The sequence below is a fragment of the Lontra canadensis genome, unplaced genomic scaffold, assembly GCF_010015895.1.
Source record: "Lontra canadensis isolate GAN:19392208 unplaced genomic scaffold, GSC_riverotter_1.0 scaffold6, whole genome shotgun sequence".
NCBI classification, from domain to species: Eukaryota; Metazoa; Chordata; class Mammalia; order Carnivora; family Mustelidae; genus Lontra; species Lontra canadensis.
The window spans coordinates 25,739,397-25,758,581 of NW_022631000.1; the positions used below are offsets into that span (position 1 = coordinate 25,739,397).

Genomic DNA, 19,185 nt, shown 5'->3' on the forward strand with positions numbered 1-19,185 from the left:
CACAAATACTGTGAAAGAAATGCCACAATCTGGGAGAAAATATTTGCAATGCATAGAACTTACAAAAGATTTGTAATCTGAAAAAGTACTGCAAATTAATAGGAAAAAAGATAAGCAAACCAACAGAAAAAAAAAGATCCAAGTGTGTAAAAAGGTAATTCATATTAGAGGAAATGTGAACATCCAACAAACAAATAAAAATGTGTTGAACCTCACTAGAAATCTCAGAAATGCAAATTAAAACAATGAGATTTTTTAAAAAAATATCAGTTGACAAAAACTGACAATATCAAGATGTGGTAGGTATGTAAAGCAATAGCAATATTCATACACTACTGTTGAAACAATAAATTAGTATCACTGATTTGGAGAGCAATGTTACAATATCTCATGATAACGAAGGTGCTCATACTTTTAGAACTACCAATTCCAATAATAGGAATAGCTCCAGAGAACCTCTTCCATATGCATATAAGGAAATATGCATAGAAATATTCTGTTAAGATTGATGATAGAAGGCGAATGGCACAACCGTCCATGTGGGCATTCACCCTAGCAAGGTGGTTATCACTAGACTAAAACTGGACAAAGACCGCAAAAAGATCCTCGAACGGAAAGCCAAATCTCGCCAAGTAGGAAAGGAAAAGGGCAAATACAAGGAAGAAACAATTGAGAAGATGCAGGAGTAAAGTAGTCTTCTCTGTGACTTGAAATAAAAACTGTTAAAATGAAAAAAAAAAAAAGATTGATGATAGAGAAAAGTTAATGTATTAGAATTCTCTAGAAAAAGAGAATGAGGGAGAGAGATGGCAGAAGGAGAAGGGGAAGGGAGGGGAGGAGAGATTTTAAGGAAACTGGCTCACATGATTGTAGACATTGGCAAGTCCAAAATCTGTATGGTAGGCCAACAGAGTGGACACCCAGGGAAAAAATGATGCTGCAGTTTGAGTTTGAAAGGAGTATTTGGCAGAATTCTCTTTTCTTTGAGGGCGGTCAACCATTTTTAATTAAGGTCTTCAACTGATAAGATGTGGCCCACCAATGTTATGGAGGGTAACTGGCTTTAGTCAAAGTCTACTTTAAATGTTAATCTCATCTAAAAAATACCTTCACATAATCATAATTTTTGACCAAATATCTGGGTACCTCAGCCTACCCAAGTTAACATAATATTAACTGTCAGCCCATCCAGAACAGGATAGGTAAACTCATGGTATTAGAGTCATACAACAGAATACTATATATAACCATAAATATTTGCAAACTAGAGATACACGTATCAACATGGGCAAGGTACAAAAGAAAAAACAATGAATGAAAAATTTCAATTGCTGAAGGTATATATAATATGATGCCATTTATATTGTTTTTAAGCACATGAAAAGTAATGCTCTATGTTATTTATGGATATTTATATGGAAATATGTATGTATAAATATATATGTATATACATACCATAAATTTCCACACACACACTGGGAAGAATAACGGCCCCACAAAAATATCCATATTCTAAACCCATGTTATGTTACATAGCAAGGGAGAATTAAATTGCAGATAGAATTAAAGTTAGTTATCAAGTAAAGTTAAAATAGGGAGTTTATCCCTGATTATCCAGGATGGCCCAATGTTATCCCTAGGGTCCTTTAAATGTGGGAGAGAATGCAGAATTGGAGTCAGAGATAGAAATGTTATAATGGAAGCATTTGCTAGTTTTAGCGATGGAAAGAAGCTATAAGTCAAGGAATATAGGTGGCCTGTGAAGATGGAAAAGGCAAGAAAAAGGATTGTACTCTAGTGCCTCCAGGAATAATGAAGCTCTTTCAATATCTTGATTTTAATTTGGTATATTAATCTGCTTAGGGTACCATAAGGAAATACCACAGATTAGAAGGCTTAAACACAGAAATTTATTTTCTCACGGTCTGCAAATTTGGAAGTTCAAGATCCAGACACCAGCATGACTGGTTTCAGAAGAGAGCTCCCTTTCTGATTTTTAGATGCCCCTTTTGTATGTCCTCACAAGGTCTTTCCTTGGTTTATGTGCATGAAGAGAGGACCCTAATCTTATCAGATCAGGGCCACATCCTTTATGCTCATTTAAACTTAATTAGTTCCTTAGAATGATTAAGTTACATTGGTGTTAGGGCTTCAACATATGAATTTTGCGGAAACATAAACATTTAATTAATGAGGCCTAGTAAGACTTATTTCAGACTTTTGACCTCCAGAACCATAAGATAGTAAATTTGTATTGTTTAAAGCCACTAAGTTTGTAGTAGTTTGTTATAGAAGCAATAATAGACTGATACAAACTTTGGGATCTAGAAATGGGGTACTACTGCAACAATTCCTAAAAATGTAGAAGAAGTTTTGGGATTTGGAAATGGGTAAAAGCTGGAAGAATTTTGAGGAGCATGATAGAAAAAGCCAAGATTGCCTTAAGTAGACTATTCACAGAAATATGGATAAAAGTGACTCTGCTGTCAGTACTCAGAAGGAAGTGAAGAACATGGTAGAGAAAAGATGTACTATTTTAGAGAACTTATACCTCATCGTGAACAGATTGATGGTAGAAATATGGAATATTTCTACTCAATCTGCCCTTTGAATTTATCTGACTTCCTGGAGAATTTCTAAAATCCCTTTTACTTTATCATGTTATCCTTCTACTTTGTGCAATCTACTATTCCAGTGTTTCCACCATATTTTAAAACGTGGCATCAAATTTTTCAACATTATTAAAATTTTCTCTCAACAGAATGTTCCTTTTTCTCTACTGTCGTTTCCAGAAATAAATATGCAGCGTTCCTTCAAGTCTATTGAAATTATAAACTGTGTACAAATGTCAAGACACTTGTTGCAATTCCTGATGATTTTCTTATTTAAATTTCTAACTTTTCATGTGTGATGATTTTTCACTTTATTAATTTTTCATGATAACATATTTTTCTAGTATTTGAACTTAAATGGGTTCTTCAGAGAGTGTGTGGGTTTCTGTTCAACTCCTCCTTGCATGTCCTTGAAGAAGGAAAAAGGTTAGATCAGTTGTAGTTTTACTTTGCTTAATCAGAGATCCTGAATCCTATGCAAAGAACAGGGAGAAGGAGTGGGAGAGCAGAGAGAAAATCAAAGTAAGATGTAGTTGTCACAGGAATAAGGCCAGCACCTCTAATCTCATTTGGGGTTGGTTGTGGTAACTGACATTTAGCTTGGGTAGCCTTCCCTTTCTCCACCAGGCACAAGTAGAGCCACCAGAAAACAGCCATGCAAGTACCTTCACTTTAACTGGCATGCTGTCTATACCAACTGCAAAGTTAACACGAGTGTTTTGGTTACACCTCATTAGTGGAATCTGGCATGGGGGAGCTGCTTGGGCTAATTAAAGGTGGTCACTTTCCCTGTAGCTCCCTTGCCATCCCAGTGTTCTCAACATTAGGAGCTAGTGATCGTGTTGGAGTTCTGCTAAAGATGAACGGAGTCTTTCCCCCAAGTCCTTGTTTCCTAAACACACTTTTCCTTTGCGTGAGTTAAATTGTAGGTTAGACATCTCCTCTCACTCGATCCAGTCTTTCCTACAAAATAGAGTACATTCCTTTAAGTTTCTGATGGGTAGTCATGTTAGTGTCTCAGCAGGGCCGCTCCCCTGCTGAGCTTGCTCTCCGGCCGCTCCCCTGTCACCTCCTGAGCTCCTTGCCACGCTGCGACCACCAAGGTTGGTCTGTTCTCTCCATAGAGGTCGTGAGGACCAAGTGCGGCCTGAGCAAGCCCTACCAGGACAACTTCTTTGCCTTTAAAATCAGCAGCGGAGCCGCTAACGTCGTGAGTCCCACCATGTGCTTTGAAAACCTTGTGATCATGAGTCTTGTGAAAAACAAAGTGGGCAGAGGCCTGAACTTTGCCCTGGTGAACAGAACCACAAGAATGGTGCTGACACAGAAATGTTTCGACATATACTCTGGAGATGTTACGCTCCTGGTAAAGTTCCTTAAAGAAATCCCAGAGGGGGCGCCTGGGTGGCTCAGTGGGTTAAAGCCTCTACCTTCGGCTCGGGTTATGGTCCCAGTGTCCTGGGATCGAGCCCCACATCGGGCTCTCTGCTCAGCCAGGAGCCTGCTTCCTCCTCTCTCTCTCTCTGCCTGCCTCTCTGTCTACTTGTGATCTCCATCTGTCAAATAAATAAATAAAATCTTTAAAACAAAAACAAACAAAAAAAAAGAAATCCCAGAGGGCACACTGGTGCTAGTGGCCTCCTATGACCCAGGAACCAAAATGAATGATGAGACCAGGAAGCTTCTCACCAACTTGGGCAGTTCCTATGCATAGCAGCTGGGATTCAGAGATAGCTGGGTCTTCTTAGGGGGCCAAAGACCTCAGGGATAAAAGCCCTTTTGAGCAGTTCTTAAAGAACAACCCAGACACAAACAAATACGAGGGCTGGCCGGAGCTGCTGGAGCTGGAGGGCTGTGTTCCCCAGAAGGTATCTTAGGGCAGCTGCAGGACTGAAGAAGCCCCCTTGCTGTCCTAGAGTCAGCGCCAGCTGCGGCTGCAAGAAGGAAACCAGGTGGCCTGTGGAAAGTTCCCCCGGCGGGGAGGGGGTCAGTGCCCTCTGCACACCTCCCCTCTTCGGAAGCAGCGCCCTGCCAGGGGCTGCGGCGGCCCAGCCGAGGTGGCCCGCCATCAGGGGTCCTTCCGGAGCCCCTCTGCAGTTAGAAGGAACAGTGTGCTTTCTCTCAAGATGGCCGGCGGTCAATCCCAAGAAAGGACAGACTGCCACACCTGCGGCCCACCATTAAATTTTATTTTTGCTGATTTTGAAAAAAAAAAAAAAAAAAAAAAAGGTTTTTAATAAAGATCATCTATGCTTTTGCTCCTTTTAAAGGAGATCTGAAAGCAAAAAGGTGGTAAATGTGTAATATTCAGAATACCACCTAAATTGACTATTCACAGTTTATTTAAAAATCAAATATGCAAATATATCAATAATTTTTAAATCAGTTATTTGATTGTTGGTGTAAATAATCCAACAGACCATTACTGAAGTTTCTACTCAGATGAATATATATGTTCTATTTAACATCTGAGTGATCTCATAACTGTTATGCTCTATGAATGATAAAATAAATACAGGAGTTAACCATTCATTCCATGTGTAAATAATTACTTCAAAAATGATAACAATGTTTCAGTTTTATAGAGTCTTTGAATGTGCTCTTCTTTACCACATACCCTTTTCCTTGGAAATCATTAAAACATCAATAATTTATTGTCTTGTTAATACGAAAATCTTTTTATAGTAGTAGATTAACTTATAAAAGAAATTACATATACTGTAATTTGCTGAACAAAAACAAATACACATTTTACGTTCCTCGGTAATATGAATATTAAGTATAATTTAACATAGTTGTAAAGGAAATTGAAATTATATCGATTTTTAACTTATGTGATTATATAGTATTTGCAAAGTAACATTAGTTTTTACACATGTGAAGTAAACTGGAACTATATTTAATAAAATGTAACTTTTATATTAAATTACTTTAATAAGGCTTTAGTTAATTTTCTATAAAAATTGAAAATAAAAGAAATTACAGTTCAAAACAATTTACCATGGGAAGTTTCATGATTAAATGTAAAAATTCACATGTCCTTTCTCCAAAATACACAAAGAAAAAGAACATGTATGAAATAAAAGAAAATGCATAAAAACATTTATAAGTAAGTGATATAGAAAATAAACTCATAATTCCAAAAGTCATATATAACAGGAACTTCAGGTATCACAGTATAATTCACATATGCTATTAGTTATTTCAACAAAGAAAAAAAAAACCAGCTTTTTTTTTTACATAGTCCCAATCAATTCACAGACTTCAAACTTTCTGATGAGATTTTCATTAATTCACATTACCATGCTCCTTTTTATTCGTTGTTTCCACTCCTTTCAAAAAACATGAAGTCCTAGATAAGAACAAAAATATGGAAATGAGTTTTCAGCAACAAAGCAGAGAGCAGCATCTGGGAAAAGTTGATAGCTTTCCAATACAGTAGCAAGTACATCCTGTAATTCTGTTCATTTACTGATTGCCTGAATGAATTTAATTTATTCTCTGATAATGTTTCTAAATTTCACTTTTTCTCATGCCACTCAAAATATTTCTCTTTTTGATTTTTCTTTCTTAACTTTTTGTATTCCTTCTCTAGTAATACAACTTTTCTTAAGACTGGAATTCAAAGTACAACATTCAAGATTTTTTCAGGAGAATGATAGCCATCTTAGAGGTAGCATGCATGTTAGATTTTTTTGGCCCAGTTTTATGATTTCTCTTGCAAACTTGTCCACTGTGTTCCCCAACTTGTCTCACTATATCAGTGTCTAACCAGACCCTCTTCCCTATGACTTTTATCAAATCCTATGGATTTTCTGTCACATCTATCATTTTCATTATCTGTTCACAAAGAAATAATTTAATCCTTATCATCATTCACTTGCAACTGCAGTATGATAATTTTACCTCTCCTCAATCCATTTCTTACATAGTCACCAGGATTTATCTTTCTGAGATTTGGATTTATAACTATTTTTTTATACCTGGTTTAAAACCAACCAATTAACTAAATAATTTTCAGTATCTTCCCCACATATACAAGAAGTTGTCCAACCTTTAAAAGTCCTTTAGAAGAGGCCCAATGTACACCATAGTCATTTCCTAATAACCCCACCACAACTCCCAACCCTGTTTTTTCATCTATCCAAACACCTCAGACTGTCCTTTCTCCCTTTTACACCCCATACCTTTGGTTATGGTGTGTGTATGTCTGGTCAAACAGTTTCCTAAGGTTAATTTTACTTTTCCCATGAAATAAACAGTGAAAACAGTTTTTAAACCGAACTGTGGTTATATTAAAACTTTATGTAGAAAATATCGGCCCTATCCCAAATTAGATAGAATAGCAAAATAAAATCTCAATATCCACTCACCAAGCTTTAATAATTATTAACCTGACCAATCTTGGTTCATTAATCACTCTATCCCCTAATCCCCGTACCCTCAACTTCATTATTTAAAAGCAAATCTGTGATATCATACCATTTTATACTGAAACACTTCAGTGTGTGCCCCTAAAAATTTGTACTCTTTTGTTTTTATATAAGCCTAATATCACTAGCATATTTTTAAAAAATAATAATCTAGTAATATCATCAAATAGCCAGTTAGCGTTCAAATTTCTCTGAATTCCTTCTAAATGTCTTTTAATATTCATTTGTTCAAATCAGTATCTAAATATGGTCTACAAACTACATAAGTTGAGGTCTCTTAAGTTTCTCTCTCTATATATATTATTTTTTATCTTTTTATTTTATGGACACTTATTTGTTGAAGCAACTGGATTCTTTTTCTGTATATTCTCTCACTTTTTAGTTTTTTGGGATTGCATCCCCATGTCAGTGTTTAAGATGTTCATCTAGTGACTCCAAACCCTGCTTGTTTATTGGAGTCACCTGACAGTTCTAAACAGCTTGCAGGCTTGGTCCCACCTCCAGAGATTTTGAACACTATCTGCATGCAGTCTTGACACAGGGAGTTTGAAAGCTATCCAGGTATTTCTATTGAGCAGCTTGGCTTGAAAACTATTGCTCTGTCCCAGGAGCCCTTGATTTTGGCTGCATAGTCACCTGGGGAGCTATACAAACTTCTAATTCTGAGCCTTTAATTTAGTTAAATTGGGGTACAGCCTGATACTTGGGGTTTTTTTAAAGTTCCCTAGCTGATTAAATGTGAAGATAAGTTCAGAATCACTGCACTATCCCACGTAATTCCTCTCAAATGGCAGTTCTATTTAATGGCTCAATGGGATGTTTACTCTTACTGCAGTTTGCACTCCTGTATAAGATGATTTAATTTAATAATGAAAGTTGGGCAAAATCTTGTTTGACTGAGTCTATTCCATGCAAGTCCAAATTCAAACTCTTTTTCACAGCACTGACTTCAATTTTTAAATAAAAACCCCAAAGACCAGGGCCCCTTCTTAACACATGAGGTCCTTCTGTTACCATATGAAGTTTCATAGACTCTCCAGAGAAACTAGTTACCTGCGAACCCAGAATACCAGAAGATAATGAAATTTCAGGGCTAGAATTAAATGGGCCCCTTGGAATAAAACCTATAAATTTCACAAGGTCATTTAAAAATGTACAGTTTACTCAGTCATTTCAGAATGATACTAGAGAAACCATCTAAACCCAAGATTAGCAGAATAGACTTACAATAAGGAAACATGCACCGAGCATCACAGCTTTCATTTTCACATCAAGGTCTAAAGGAAACTGGATACCAAAGTTATCAGCATCTGTAAATGCCTCTCTCACGAGACCAGTCCACTGCTTGGAAATCTTGCCAACCACATTTTCTTCATCAAGAGATTTGATCTAAAGTGAAAAAAAAAAAATACAACCTTAAGGAATTCTAGAAAACTAGTAACAAACTAAAAGTTGAAATAAAATGAAATACTTTATCAAAATTATGTGTAATACTTAACTATGAACATTATATCACTATTAAATGCATATAGATTCTTGTATCTACTTTCAGATGCATGAAAAAATAAACCTGTTTCTTTGCTGCAGAGAACTTACATGAAAGTAGTTTTGCTTAAATATTTAATATTTTCTGTTCTACGTTAAAATAATCATAAATAAGTTGATCTAAAACAAAATTTAAGCAGAAAAAGGTAAAAATACAAAATGTTTCTTTGGTGAAATTTCTAGAAGACCATCAGGTAGGTACTAAATGAGTCCCCCATGCTGTAAGAGAAGCACAGAGAGTTTATATAAGCTGAGTGTTTAAATGTGATGGGAGGGTTGGGGCACCTGGGTGGCTCAGTGGGTTAAAGCCTCTGCCTTCGGCTCAGGTCACGATCCCAGGGTTCTGGAATCGAGCCCCGCATCCGGCTCTCTGCTCAGTGGGGAGCCTGCTTCCTCCTCTCTCTCTGCCTGCTTCTGCCTACTTGTGATCTCTGTCTGTCAAATAAATAAATAAAAATCTTAAAAAAAAATGTGATGGGAGGGTTCATTACCACCATCTGTAGAAAAATATGAAATGCAAAGAGCCTGGAAAAGAAGACTGGCAGTTTTGAGTAAAGGAAAATAACCATTAAGTAACTTGATGGGATGCTGTAGGTCAAGGGTTGGGGTAAGACTGAACAGTGGGGTGGATAGACAGTGAACAACAAAAAGAAGAAGGGCGGATGATAAGAAGGGTCCAAAGTAAAATTTTTCTAATTTTACAATTCCGCCTGAGGGAAGCCTTGGGCCATTATAAAGAGTTGAACATTTCATGGCTGGACAAATGCACTCACCAAGTAGGTACGTGGGGGAATGAATGTAACCCACACTTACCATGGTATTTGCATGTAGAGTTATGTCAAACCAGGAAAAGAAGTCCTTTTCAAATGTGCACAAGGTACCACAGGTGCTAGCCACACCCACTGAAGCCCTAGTTCAGGTTGAGAACAGCAAAATAAATATGGGGAAACTAGGTGCCCTGGGTGGCTCAGTCAGTTAAGTGTCTGCCTTTGGCTTAGGACATGATCCCAGGGGTCCTCAGATGGGAGTCCAGCATTAGGCTCCCTGCAGAGTGGGGAGTCTGCTTCTCCCTCTCCCTCTGTTGCTCCCCCTCCTTGTGCTGTTTCTCTCAGTCAAATAAATAAATAAATAAATACAATCTGTTAAAAAACGTGGGGAAACTAAAAACAGCTGACTCATTTTATTTTGGCTTGGGTTGATGGGTTCTTTACAAATCTGAAATAAACTTCTAATATGACTGTGATAGCATAGATTATTGTTCAGCAAATACTCATGCACTACCCTCCCCCACCAATTGTAAGCCCAGAATATGTCCCTGTACACTGACAGAGTTGCCCATATGACTTGCCTAATGGAATGTTAGTAGATGTGACATGAGCAAAGGCCTTAAACATGGTTAAGTTGTTTGCTCTGGTTCTTGTTCTCCAGTGATCAGCCACTAGAAACACAGGATCCAGGTAGCTGCATTTGCTACAGCTCCAGAATGAATATACCTGAAGTAGACCTGAGGGCAACTTACATTCCAAATCAGAGCCATCTAGCTGAGCCTGGGTATACTCCCTGAGACACAACTGACCTGCATATTCATTAGCATGAGAATAAATACCTGTAATTTTAAGCTACTGAGTTTTAGGGGTTATTTGTTATGCAACATTATTGTGGCTAAACAGACTAAAACAAATTCCTCTTGCATGCCTGTGTTTTTTGTTTGTTTGTTTTTAAAGATTTATTTATTTATTCAAAAGAGAGAACATGAGCAGGAGGGGTTGAGGGAGAGAGAATCTCAAGCAGACTCCACACTGAGCAGGCAGCCTGACATGGGGCTGGATCCCAGGACCCTGAGATCATGACCTGAGCTGAAACCAAGAGTCAGATACTTAACCGACTGCACCACCCAGGTGCCTCTGCATACCTGTGTTTTATACATAAATAGCTGTCATTAGCATTTGAAGCTAGTAATAAAACCTTATATTTATTTTTAAATTTAGTCATTATTAATTTCAGAAGTGTTTTTAAAATAAAACATACAGAAGTTAATTTATAAGCCACCATAATCCTACCACTAGATTTAACCAATATTGACTTTTCTCCTTTTAATTCCAATAGGAAGAAATTTAAAAATTTACTAAAATTTATGTAAGTAGAACATGTAACTTTTTATGAAAAGGCTCAGAAATGTGGATAATGATTTATAACTGAAAAGAAAATAGGATTAGATAATTTTTAGCTAAATTCTAGGTATTTGAAAATGGAATATCTATACAATAAAATGATTGTAACTTCTAGAAATAATAAACTAATATTAAATACCTATACATACATACTGAGAACTGATAGTGGTATTCTAAAAAAATCTATAGGCTCATCTTATAACATAAATGCAAAAAATTCAAATAGAACATTAGCACATAGAACCTAGGTTAAGTGTCAAAAGAATGCTGAAAATGTATTTTATTTATTTGCTAATTAAGCATTTATACAACATTTAGCATATGCATAACATATAAATGCTTTATAAGTATTAGGTGATTTTTTCCCCCTCACAATATCTTTACAAAATATGTACTATTTTTTTATTATTTTTATTGACATATAATGTATTATTTGCCCCAGGGGTACAGGTCTGTGAATCATCAGGCTTACACACTTCACAGCACTCACCGTAGCACATACCTTCCCCAATGTCCATAACCCAACCCCCTCTCCCTCCTCCCCTCCCCCCACCAATCCTCGGTCTGTTTTGTAAGATTAAGAGTCTCTTATGGTTTGTCTCCCTCCTGATCCCATCTTGTTTCATTTTTTCCTTCCCTACTCCCCAAACCCCCAATTCTGCCTCTCAAATTCCTCATATCAGAGAGATCATCTAATTGTCTTTCTCTGATTGACTTCAAAATATGTACTATTATTAAACACAGTTTTCATATAGAAAAACTGAGGCAAGAAGAGTTTAAATAATTTGTTTAAGTTCACACAGATAAGAAGTTGTGGGAAGGATTTCAAACCCAGGCACTCTGTTCCAGAGTCTATTCTCATGACCATTGTGATACCCTGCTTTTAGACAGTTAGGTATCAATTCTTAGTAAAAATCTACAACAAGGGTCAGCAAACAATGATCAGTGGGCCAAATCTAGCCTACCTGCTTTTTTGTAAAAAAGTCCTATTAGGACACAGTTATATGCTGTATTTATATATTGTCTGTAACTATCTTCATGCTACAATGACAGATTTGAAGAGTTGCACACAATGACCATATGGCCCATAAAGTCTAAAATGTTTTCTATCTCATCTTAAAAACTTTTTTTCTTTTTGCTAATTCTTGCTCTAGGTAAAATAGGACTAGAAAAACAACATGAAAAATAATAGCCAATGTCTTTCTAAATTGTGAAACAATGCTGCTATTTCAACTGAAGTCATCAACTTGGTAGGTATTCTCACAATTGGCATTACTATTCAGTTTCGCTGCTAGAATAGACTAGAAAAGAAAATGAGCTAATTGGTAAATAAACATGAGAACAGTTAAAATGATTTCACTTTGCTCTGTAATTTTTAAATAGAAAAATTAAGTATAAATAAGCAAAAATGTTTCTTCAGTTAAATACTTAGTCCAGTCAGAAGACTGGATAGAAGGTAAACAAATAAATAGCCTTTTTCAATAAGAATAAGTACTTAACATATCTCGATTCCTTCTTAATAGTGAAAATGCCTCTAAATTACTTAGGAAATTTTTAACAAAAAAAGAAGTTCTATATAAAGAAACCAATATGATCTTATGAAGAATATAAAATTAGATATGAATGAATAAAAAGGCATAACATTTCTGGGATGAGACAGGTTTAGCCTCATAAAAATGTTAATTTTTAAAAATGGTATACAGATTTAATACAATACTAATAGGATTCTAACTTCTGAAAAATTGCCTTGATATTCACAGGAAAGGAAAAATCTGATAGCAGCAAAAAAACACAATAAAGAAGACTAGTAAGTGGCTCTTTGGCTATGACTTAATATAGAATACATAATTAAGTTGCCATAATTGAATCATAAGGCACTGTTGTAAGAACAGATAATTAGATCAATGAAACGAAAATCTAAAATAGATCCTATCATTTATGGGAATTTATTTATTTATTTGACAGAGATCTCAAGTGGGGGGGAGGCAGGCAGAGAGAGAGAGGAGGAAGCAGGCTCCCTGCTGAGCAGAGAGCCTGATGCAGGGCTCAATCCCAGGACATTGGGATCATGACCTGAGCCAAAGATAGAGGCTTTAACACACTGAGCCACCCAGGTGCCCCATTTATGGGAATTTAATATATAGTATTTCAATTCATTAAGGAATGAATACTTCACTTAATAAATTGTGATGACATAGCTGTCTAGGCATCTGAAGGAAAAAGATGTTTGATCCTATCTTCTATAAGTAAAATTCCTGGTAAGTTAAAGATTTAAATATAAAAAAGATTTAAAAATGAGTAAATAAAATATAAAGTTGGGAGTAACTTCAAAATCAAGACAGGAGAATGGCAAGATATTAAATAGATACATGTGCCTATATATGATATATATATGTGTGTGTGTATACACACACACATACATACATACACATACATAAATATGTAAGTTCCACAAAGGGTAGATTTGTGGAAATTATTTGCAGATCAGAGGACAGGGTTGATATCTTCAACATACAAATTATATTTACATACAAATTACATTTATAAATTGACAAGATAAAAATAAACAATCTAATAAAAATACAGACTATGGATATGAATATGCAATTCAAAGACCACAAACAAAAGTAGCCAGTAAACTTAGGGTAAATTGTTCATAATTCCTAACAGTCAGGGAATTACATATTAGAGATAACCTTCCCCCTCCCACTTGCTAATTTTAGATTTCCTTTTTAGATTGAAGTTTGCAGTTCACGTTTTATCCGGGTGTCATTCCTTCTTCTTACTCAGAACTCCTTGTATTTTTTGAGTCTGAGAAACCATGGCATCAAGTCTGCATGATTTTTATTCATTTATCCCTTTGAATATTATCTTGGCACATTCTCTGTATTCTCTTTTTCTGTGACTCCTCTTTGGCACATGAAGAGTAGTTTATTCTAGTTTTCACATTCCTTTAAATTTTTTTGATCCTTTCAAATTTATCTTTTCCCATTCTCCCATTTATTTTCCTCATATAGATCATCCAGTTCATTATTTCCCTCTTCACCTGTATCTAATTTTCAGCTCAACCCAATGCGGGGTTTCAGCTCTACCCTCCCAATGAGATTTCATCAATGAGTGTTCCTTATTTCTGGAATTTCTATTTGGTTTGTTTTCAGATCCTCCTGTCCTTTTTTATAATAGTCTCATTTTCTCCTTATGACCTTTTTTGCTGCTTCTTTAGCCTCTTTAATGTTTATTTAGATATTTCTTATATAATTGATTGCAGACTGTTCTATTATATGCAGTTTGTTGGTGAATTAATTCTTAGAACATTATGTAATTTTTAATCTTTTCATGTGAATATCAGCTTTTTCTATAGGAACAGAGAGTGTTTTGGTGATCAGTCTTTGGCAATCTCCTAGTGTGCTTTTGCATTCAATTATGTCATCTGTATCACCACTCAGGATCAATTTCTATGTTATGATGTTCCTCATCCATAAGAGTGGTATGAATTGACTCAGATACATAGAGGGGACTATAATGTATTAGCAGTTTCATGGGTTTTTTTCCCCCTACCAAAGGTCTTGGAAGGAAACAAATTCCCTTATTGCCTCCATTGGATAAAAAGTCTGCTTGTCTTTCTTCTACTCACCCTTTGGAGAATCTCATGGCTTCAACTACCATCTATATGCTGAAAACATCCCAAACTTTTTTTTCTACATACCAAAAATCCAACATAACTGAAATACAAATTATGAGGTTCTCACAAATTAAATATTTCTTCTCCAAGACTGTTAACCTGGCTAATGGCATCATTATCCATTCAGCTGCTGTTTTTTTTTTTCTTTTTTTTAAGAGAGAGAGAGAGAGAGGGATTGAGAGATTGGGGGTGGGCAGGTGATGGCAAAGGGAGATGGAGAGAGAGAATCTTAAGCAGGCTCCATCCCCAGGCTCCATCTGTCAATCTCACAACCCTGAGATCATGACCTGAGGCCAAATCAAGCGTTGGATGCTTAACCAACTGAGCCACCCAGGTGCCCTCATTGAGCTTCTTAAACATCAGATATTAGAACAACATGAATCAGAATCATCTCCAAATTTTCCTTCATGCTCAGCTGACATCAAAGCCATGAATCAGTTCCATTTGGTATAATTATGAAATGTCTCTGAATTAGTTCTCCCTTTAGAGTGGCTCCTGCTCCTGCTGTGTTCAGGCCATTATCTCTTCTCTACTTTGTTTCCATACCATTAATACTATGATGGAGTCCATGTTCCACTGTGGTTCCTTACTGATAATTCCTGCTTTCAAACTTTTAATTATACCTAGCCTACAGAAAAAGATTCAAGGGACTACATTCTCAATTCTCTCAAAGATGCTACCTAGTTAGAACCATTCTAGATGCACAGGAGACTAGTTAATTCATTACATATAATGGATGCTTTAAGGCATCCACTGAGAAGGGTTGCTGGGAGATTTCTAAATTCCTTAGCATTAAATATAAAAGTTTCACAATCCAATTTCACTTGTTGCACCAGTATTTTCACTTATTTTCTACAAATAAAGTCTATGTCAGCAAAAATTCTATTAATATTCCCTCAAAGAACAATCACCTCTCAGTCCTCTGGCTCTTTCATAGGAATGATAACCCCTACATAGAGAACTATTATTATACAAAAACTATAAGGTCTTTACCCATGCTTAGCATATATCCCCTCAATTCCCCCCTTACACTATGTATATGCCTTTGTAAGAGTCTTTATAAAGTTTCTATTGTATCACATGTTTTCTTAGAAGTGCCTGTCTCTCTCATTTGACTCTGAAGTCACTGAGGGGAAGAAGTCATTTTTATACAACCAGGGTCTAACAAAGGACTTGAAAATCATATGATTAGAGAAGCCAGGAAGATAATATAAAGAATGGAGCTGGAGAGTGGAAAACTGTAGGAAGTCAGGGGACAGTGTCAGATTGCATATATCTTATAAGGCAGCCCTGCTCAGTTTTAGATTTTTGCCCCTTTTTGTACAAATGTTGGTCCAGCTTAACATATTTTATTTTTCCAAGAGAATCATGGGATTAATATTAAGTTATAAAATCTCCCTATTTTTAAATATTTGCAACTAAATAATTTGGTCTACAAGACTAGGCCATCTATGGAAAAACTGCTGTAATGAAACTCCTTCATGTCATAAATACACAGATAAATTATGGTTTACAGTGATCAAATTTTTTAAAAAACATTTTATTTATTTATTTGACAGACAGAGATCACAAGTAGGCAGAGAGGCAGGCAGAGAGAGGGAGAGGGGGAAGGGGGCTCCCTGCCGAGCAGAGAGCCCGATGTGGGACTCGATCCCAGGACCCTGGGATCATGACCTGAGCCAAAGGCAGAGGCTTTAACCCACTGAGCCATCCAGGCACCCCTACAGTGATCTATTTAACACAAGGATAAAGAGAGGCATAACTGGGAAGTATATGTTCCACTATCTTTCTTAAAACTCTCTTTGCGTTAGTGAGCTTTTTGTAGGAACTCAAAGATGTCAGAACTTCTGAAGAGGATCTAGAGCACTGGCAGCCTGTATTTCAGATTAGGGAAGGATTCATTTGCTTTGGCAATCAGACTTAGATGATGAGGTTCACATTTTATTTTAAATGGATAATATACGGAGCATCCATATAGACACCACCATGTTCAAATGTTGGATGTTTTGCTTATATCTATTTGTTTATTTGACTACAAAGTTCTGCTTCTTTTTTTTCCATTTAGTATAATCAACACTGATGCTTGATCACAGTATTAACCACCTTTCTAACCAAAGTTACATATATAAGCACATTGTCTTCTTCTTGAAATATCAGGACACACACATTTATTTTATTTGTAACATCCTCCCAAATTATATTATCCTTTATGAGGAAATCAAGACCTATAAACATTATCACATCTCTTACCTCAAAATCAACATCTGCACAACAGCTGCATAGAACACATGGACCAGTAATTTTTAGCACATCCTCTCTCCTCTCATTTTGAATTGTAAACCTGGGCAGGCACGGATGCCAGTTCTGAATAACATAACCTATAGGTACACCAGGAGGAGCATGGATTGTTATCTACAAAAGCAAAAGAATATATATAAATCATAATAATTATAATGTCTAGTAATCACTCATTTATTGAATACTTTTGAAGTGTAAGACACTGTTTTAAGCACCACTTAATTTCTAACACATCCCTACAAGGTTGGTACTATTATCCATATTATAGAGAAAGTAACTGAGGCACAGAGAGGTGAATTAACTTGTATCAGATTTCAAACCTCAAAGAAGAAAAATGAGGTAAAAACTTGGGCAGGTTGCATGCATCGTTTCCACTCTTAAGCTTTGCTCCACTCGCCTTTGTACATTTTTTATTCTCCATATTTATAAAAATGTCTAAATTGTTAAGGAACTCTTTTCTTAAACTTTAAAAAAAACAGTGTTTAGATGTAGGAACACAGCTCAGAACAGTGGGGAAATTTCTAAATATAAGTAGCAATGGTGCCAAAATGGAAAGAAAATGAAGCCTGGAACCCTGGCTCTGCTACTTAGCTAGGTGACCTTGAAAGTGCCTTAGTGTGGTCTTTTTACAATAGTGCATTATATGTTAATATATGCTTCATATTATAGAGCACATTCAATGAAACTCTTAGTTTTTCCTCAGATATTCCTTGATGAATATTACTATATATAACCTAAATGATATGGAAAATAAATAATTCAGCATGAACAACTTCAGTTATCTTTTTAAAATATGTACAGTATTAGATTTCAAATATTCATGTGTTTGTAACTGTGTCTGTCATGCTCGCACAGCTCCCTCTCTGGAATGACTGAGTGGCCCCAACAGGGCTGGTTTCAGGCCAACGGAGATATATGCAAAAATCAACTTCCCTATAAACTCTCTGTGCCCCAGCATCTCCTCTGAGATCCACATTCTATATTAGTGGGCTCCCAAGTAAATAAAATGGATACCTGGTCTTTATGGAGTTAAAAGTATTCATAACTACCGTATACCTCTTATGGGGGCTCAAATACATTCATAATTTTTATAGATATATATAAAAAAAAGGCATTGAAATTTTTCAGAGAAGGCCCTTCTGTGAGGTTGGCCCACACTGTGAGATGAAGACATACAAGATATTCTAGGATATTCTCTGTGGTATCACTGTTCTGGCTTTGGCCAGGCTCTTCATGTTCATTGTAGGTAATGGATTTGACCAAGGTGCCCTACCTTCTCAGCTCTCCATGAAGATCAAGAAACCCTGTCTCTGAGATTTCTGATCTCAACCCATGCGACACACTACTCATGGCCATGGGGCTAACTGTTCATTGTTTTTCACTGCCTTTCTTGGACAATTTACTCTCAAGTATACACTAAGAGCTTATGGACCAATTTTCCTTTAAATCTCATTTGATTACATAATCCAATGAAAGGGTAAAAATTCTTGCTGAACTACTTTACAAATGACCCTGGTAATTGCTCACTGACCTCCTGAAGGCAGCAAGGGAAACAACAGCTGTCACACTTTAGTGGTCTCTCCAGAGTTATAACCTCTCGGCCCATATTATCAAGAATTCTCATGGTAAATGGCCTAGAAGCCCCACAGCAATTTCGGGTGCAGAAATCCGTATCCTCTGCTGCAAAGTAAATCCTCTGTCCAAAGCTGTTCTTAATTTCATATTTGTTATTAGTTTCAAAACCTGTTAAGACTACAAACATAAAAGGGGAATCATTATGACCATATGCTAAAAGAATATTGAATCTATCCTAAGATACTATAATGTGTAGTTATGCCATTTTTAGATGATACTTCAAGTAACACAGGGAGAAAGAAAAGAAAAGGTGTTTAAAGATGATCTAGATGGAGGATAAATGGGAAAGGGAAAGAAGAAGGAAAAGGTTTTAAGGCATAGAGAAATTAAGAGTCCCTGTGTGAGACATGGAAAAGAAAACAACTCATATATCTTTCTAATTCCGTAGACTCATGTCTGAAAGTCAGACTGCTGCTGAGGGATGGTGCAATGCTGTAGATGGTCTTAGTTGTGCTAGGTGTATGCAGAAAATATCCAGTTGCTTGGTATAATTTCCATATATTCAGTTATGTAGGAGAATGTAGGATGGTTGCTATGTTTATACTCTATGAAACATTCTATCAAATAAATTTTTTCTATATATAATATTTGTGGCTTATATTTTTGCACTGTGTGAGGGAAAGTAATGAGAAGGCTTATTCTTAATGCATACACATAGAAAGGGAAGGTGAAAATGGAAGATGAATTAGAACATCGCATTAGGCCCAGAGCACCTGGGCCTAATTCAGCAGTAGTTGTTCAGAAATGGGAGATGGGTACTAGACAATGGGAAGAGGTCCTTAGCAACCAAGGCTGCAACTCATAGGCTA

General features: G+C 36.2%; 1 protein-coding gene across 1 annotated transcript in view; it reads right to left on the reverse strand.

The window, feature by feature from the left end:
- Nucleotides 1-4,837: 4,837 nt before the first annotated feature.
- LOC116864648 (phospholipid scramblase 1-like) overlaps nt 4,838-19,185 on the reverse strand; it is a 28,131-nt gene continuing 13,783 nt past the window's right edge. The window contains exons 6-9 of the mRNA XM_032852430.1: nt 18,273-18,493; nt 16,694-16,855; nt 8,273-8,434; nt 4,838-5,964 (exon numbers count right to left, since the gene is read on the reverse strand). Coding sequence (XP_032708321.1) covers nt 5,926-5,964; nt 8,273-8,434; nt 16,694-16,855; nt 18,273-18,493 — 584 coding nt within the window. The 3' untranslated portion in view covers nt 4,838-5,925. The remainder of the gene's footprint in view (nt 5,965-8,272; nt 8,435-16,693; nt 16,856-18,272; nt 18,494-19,185) is intronic.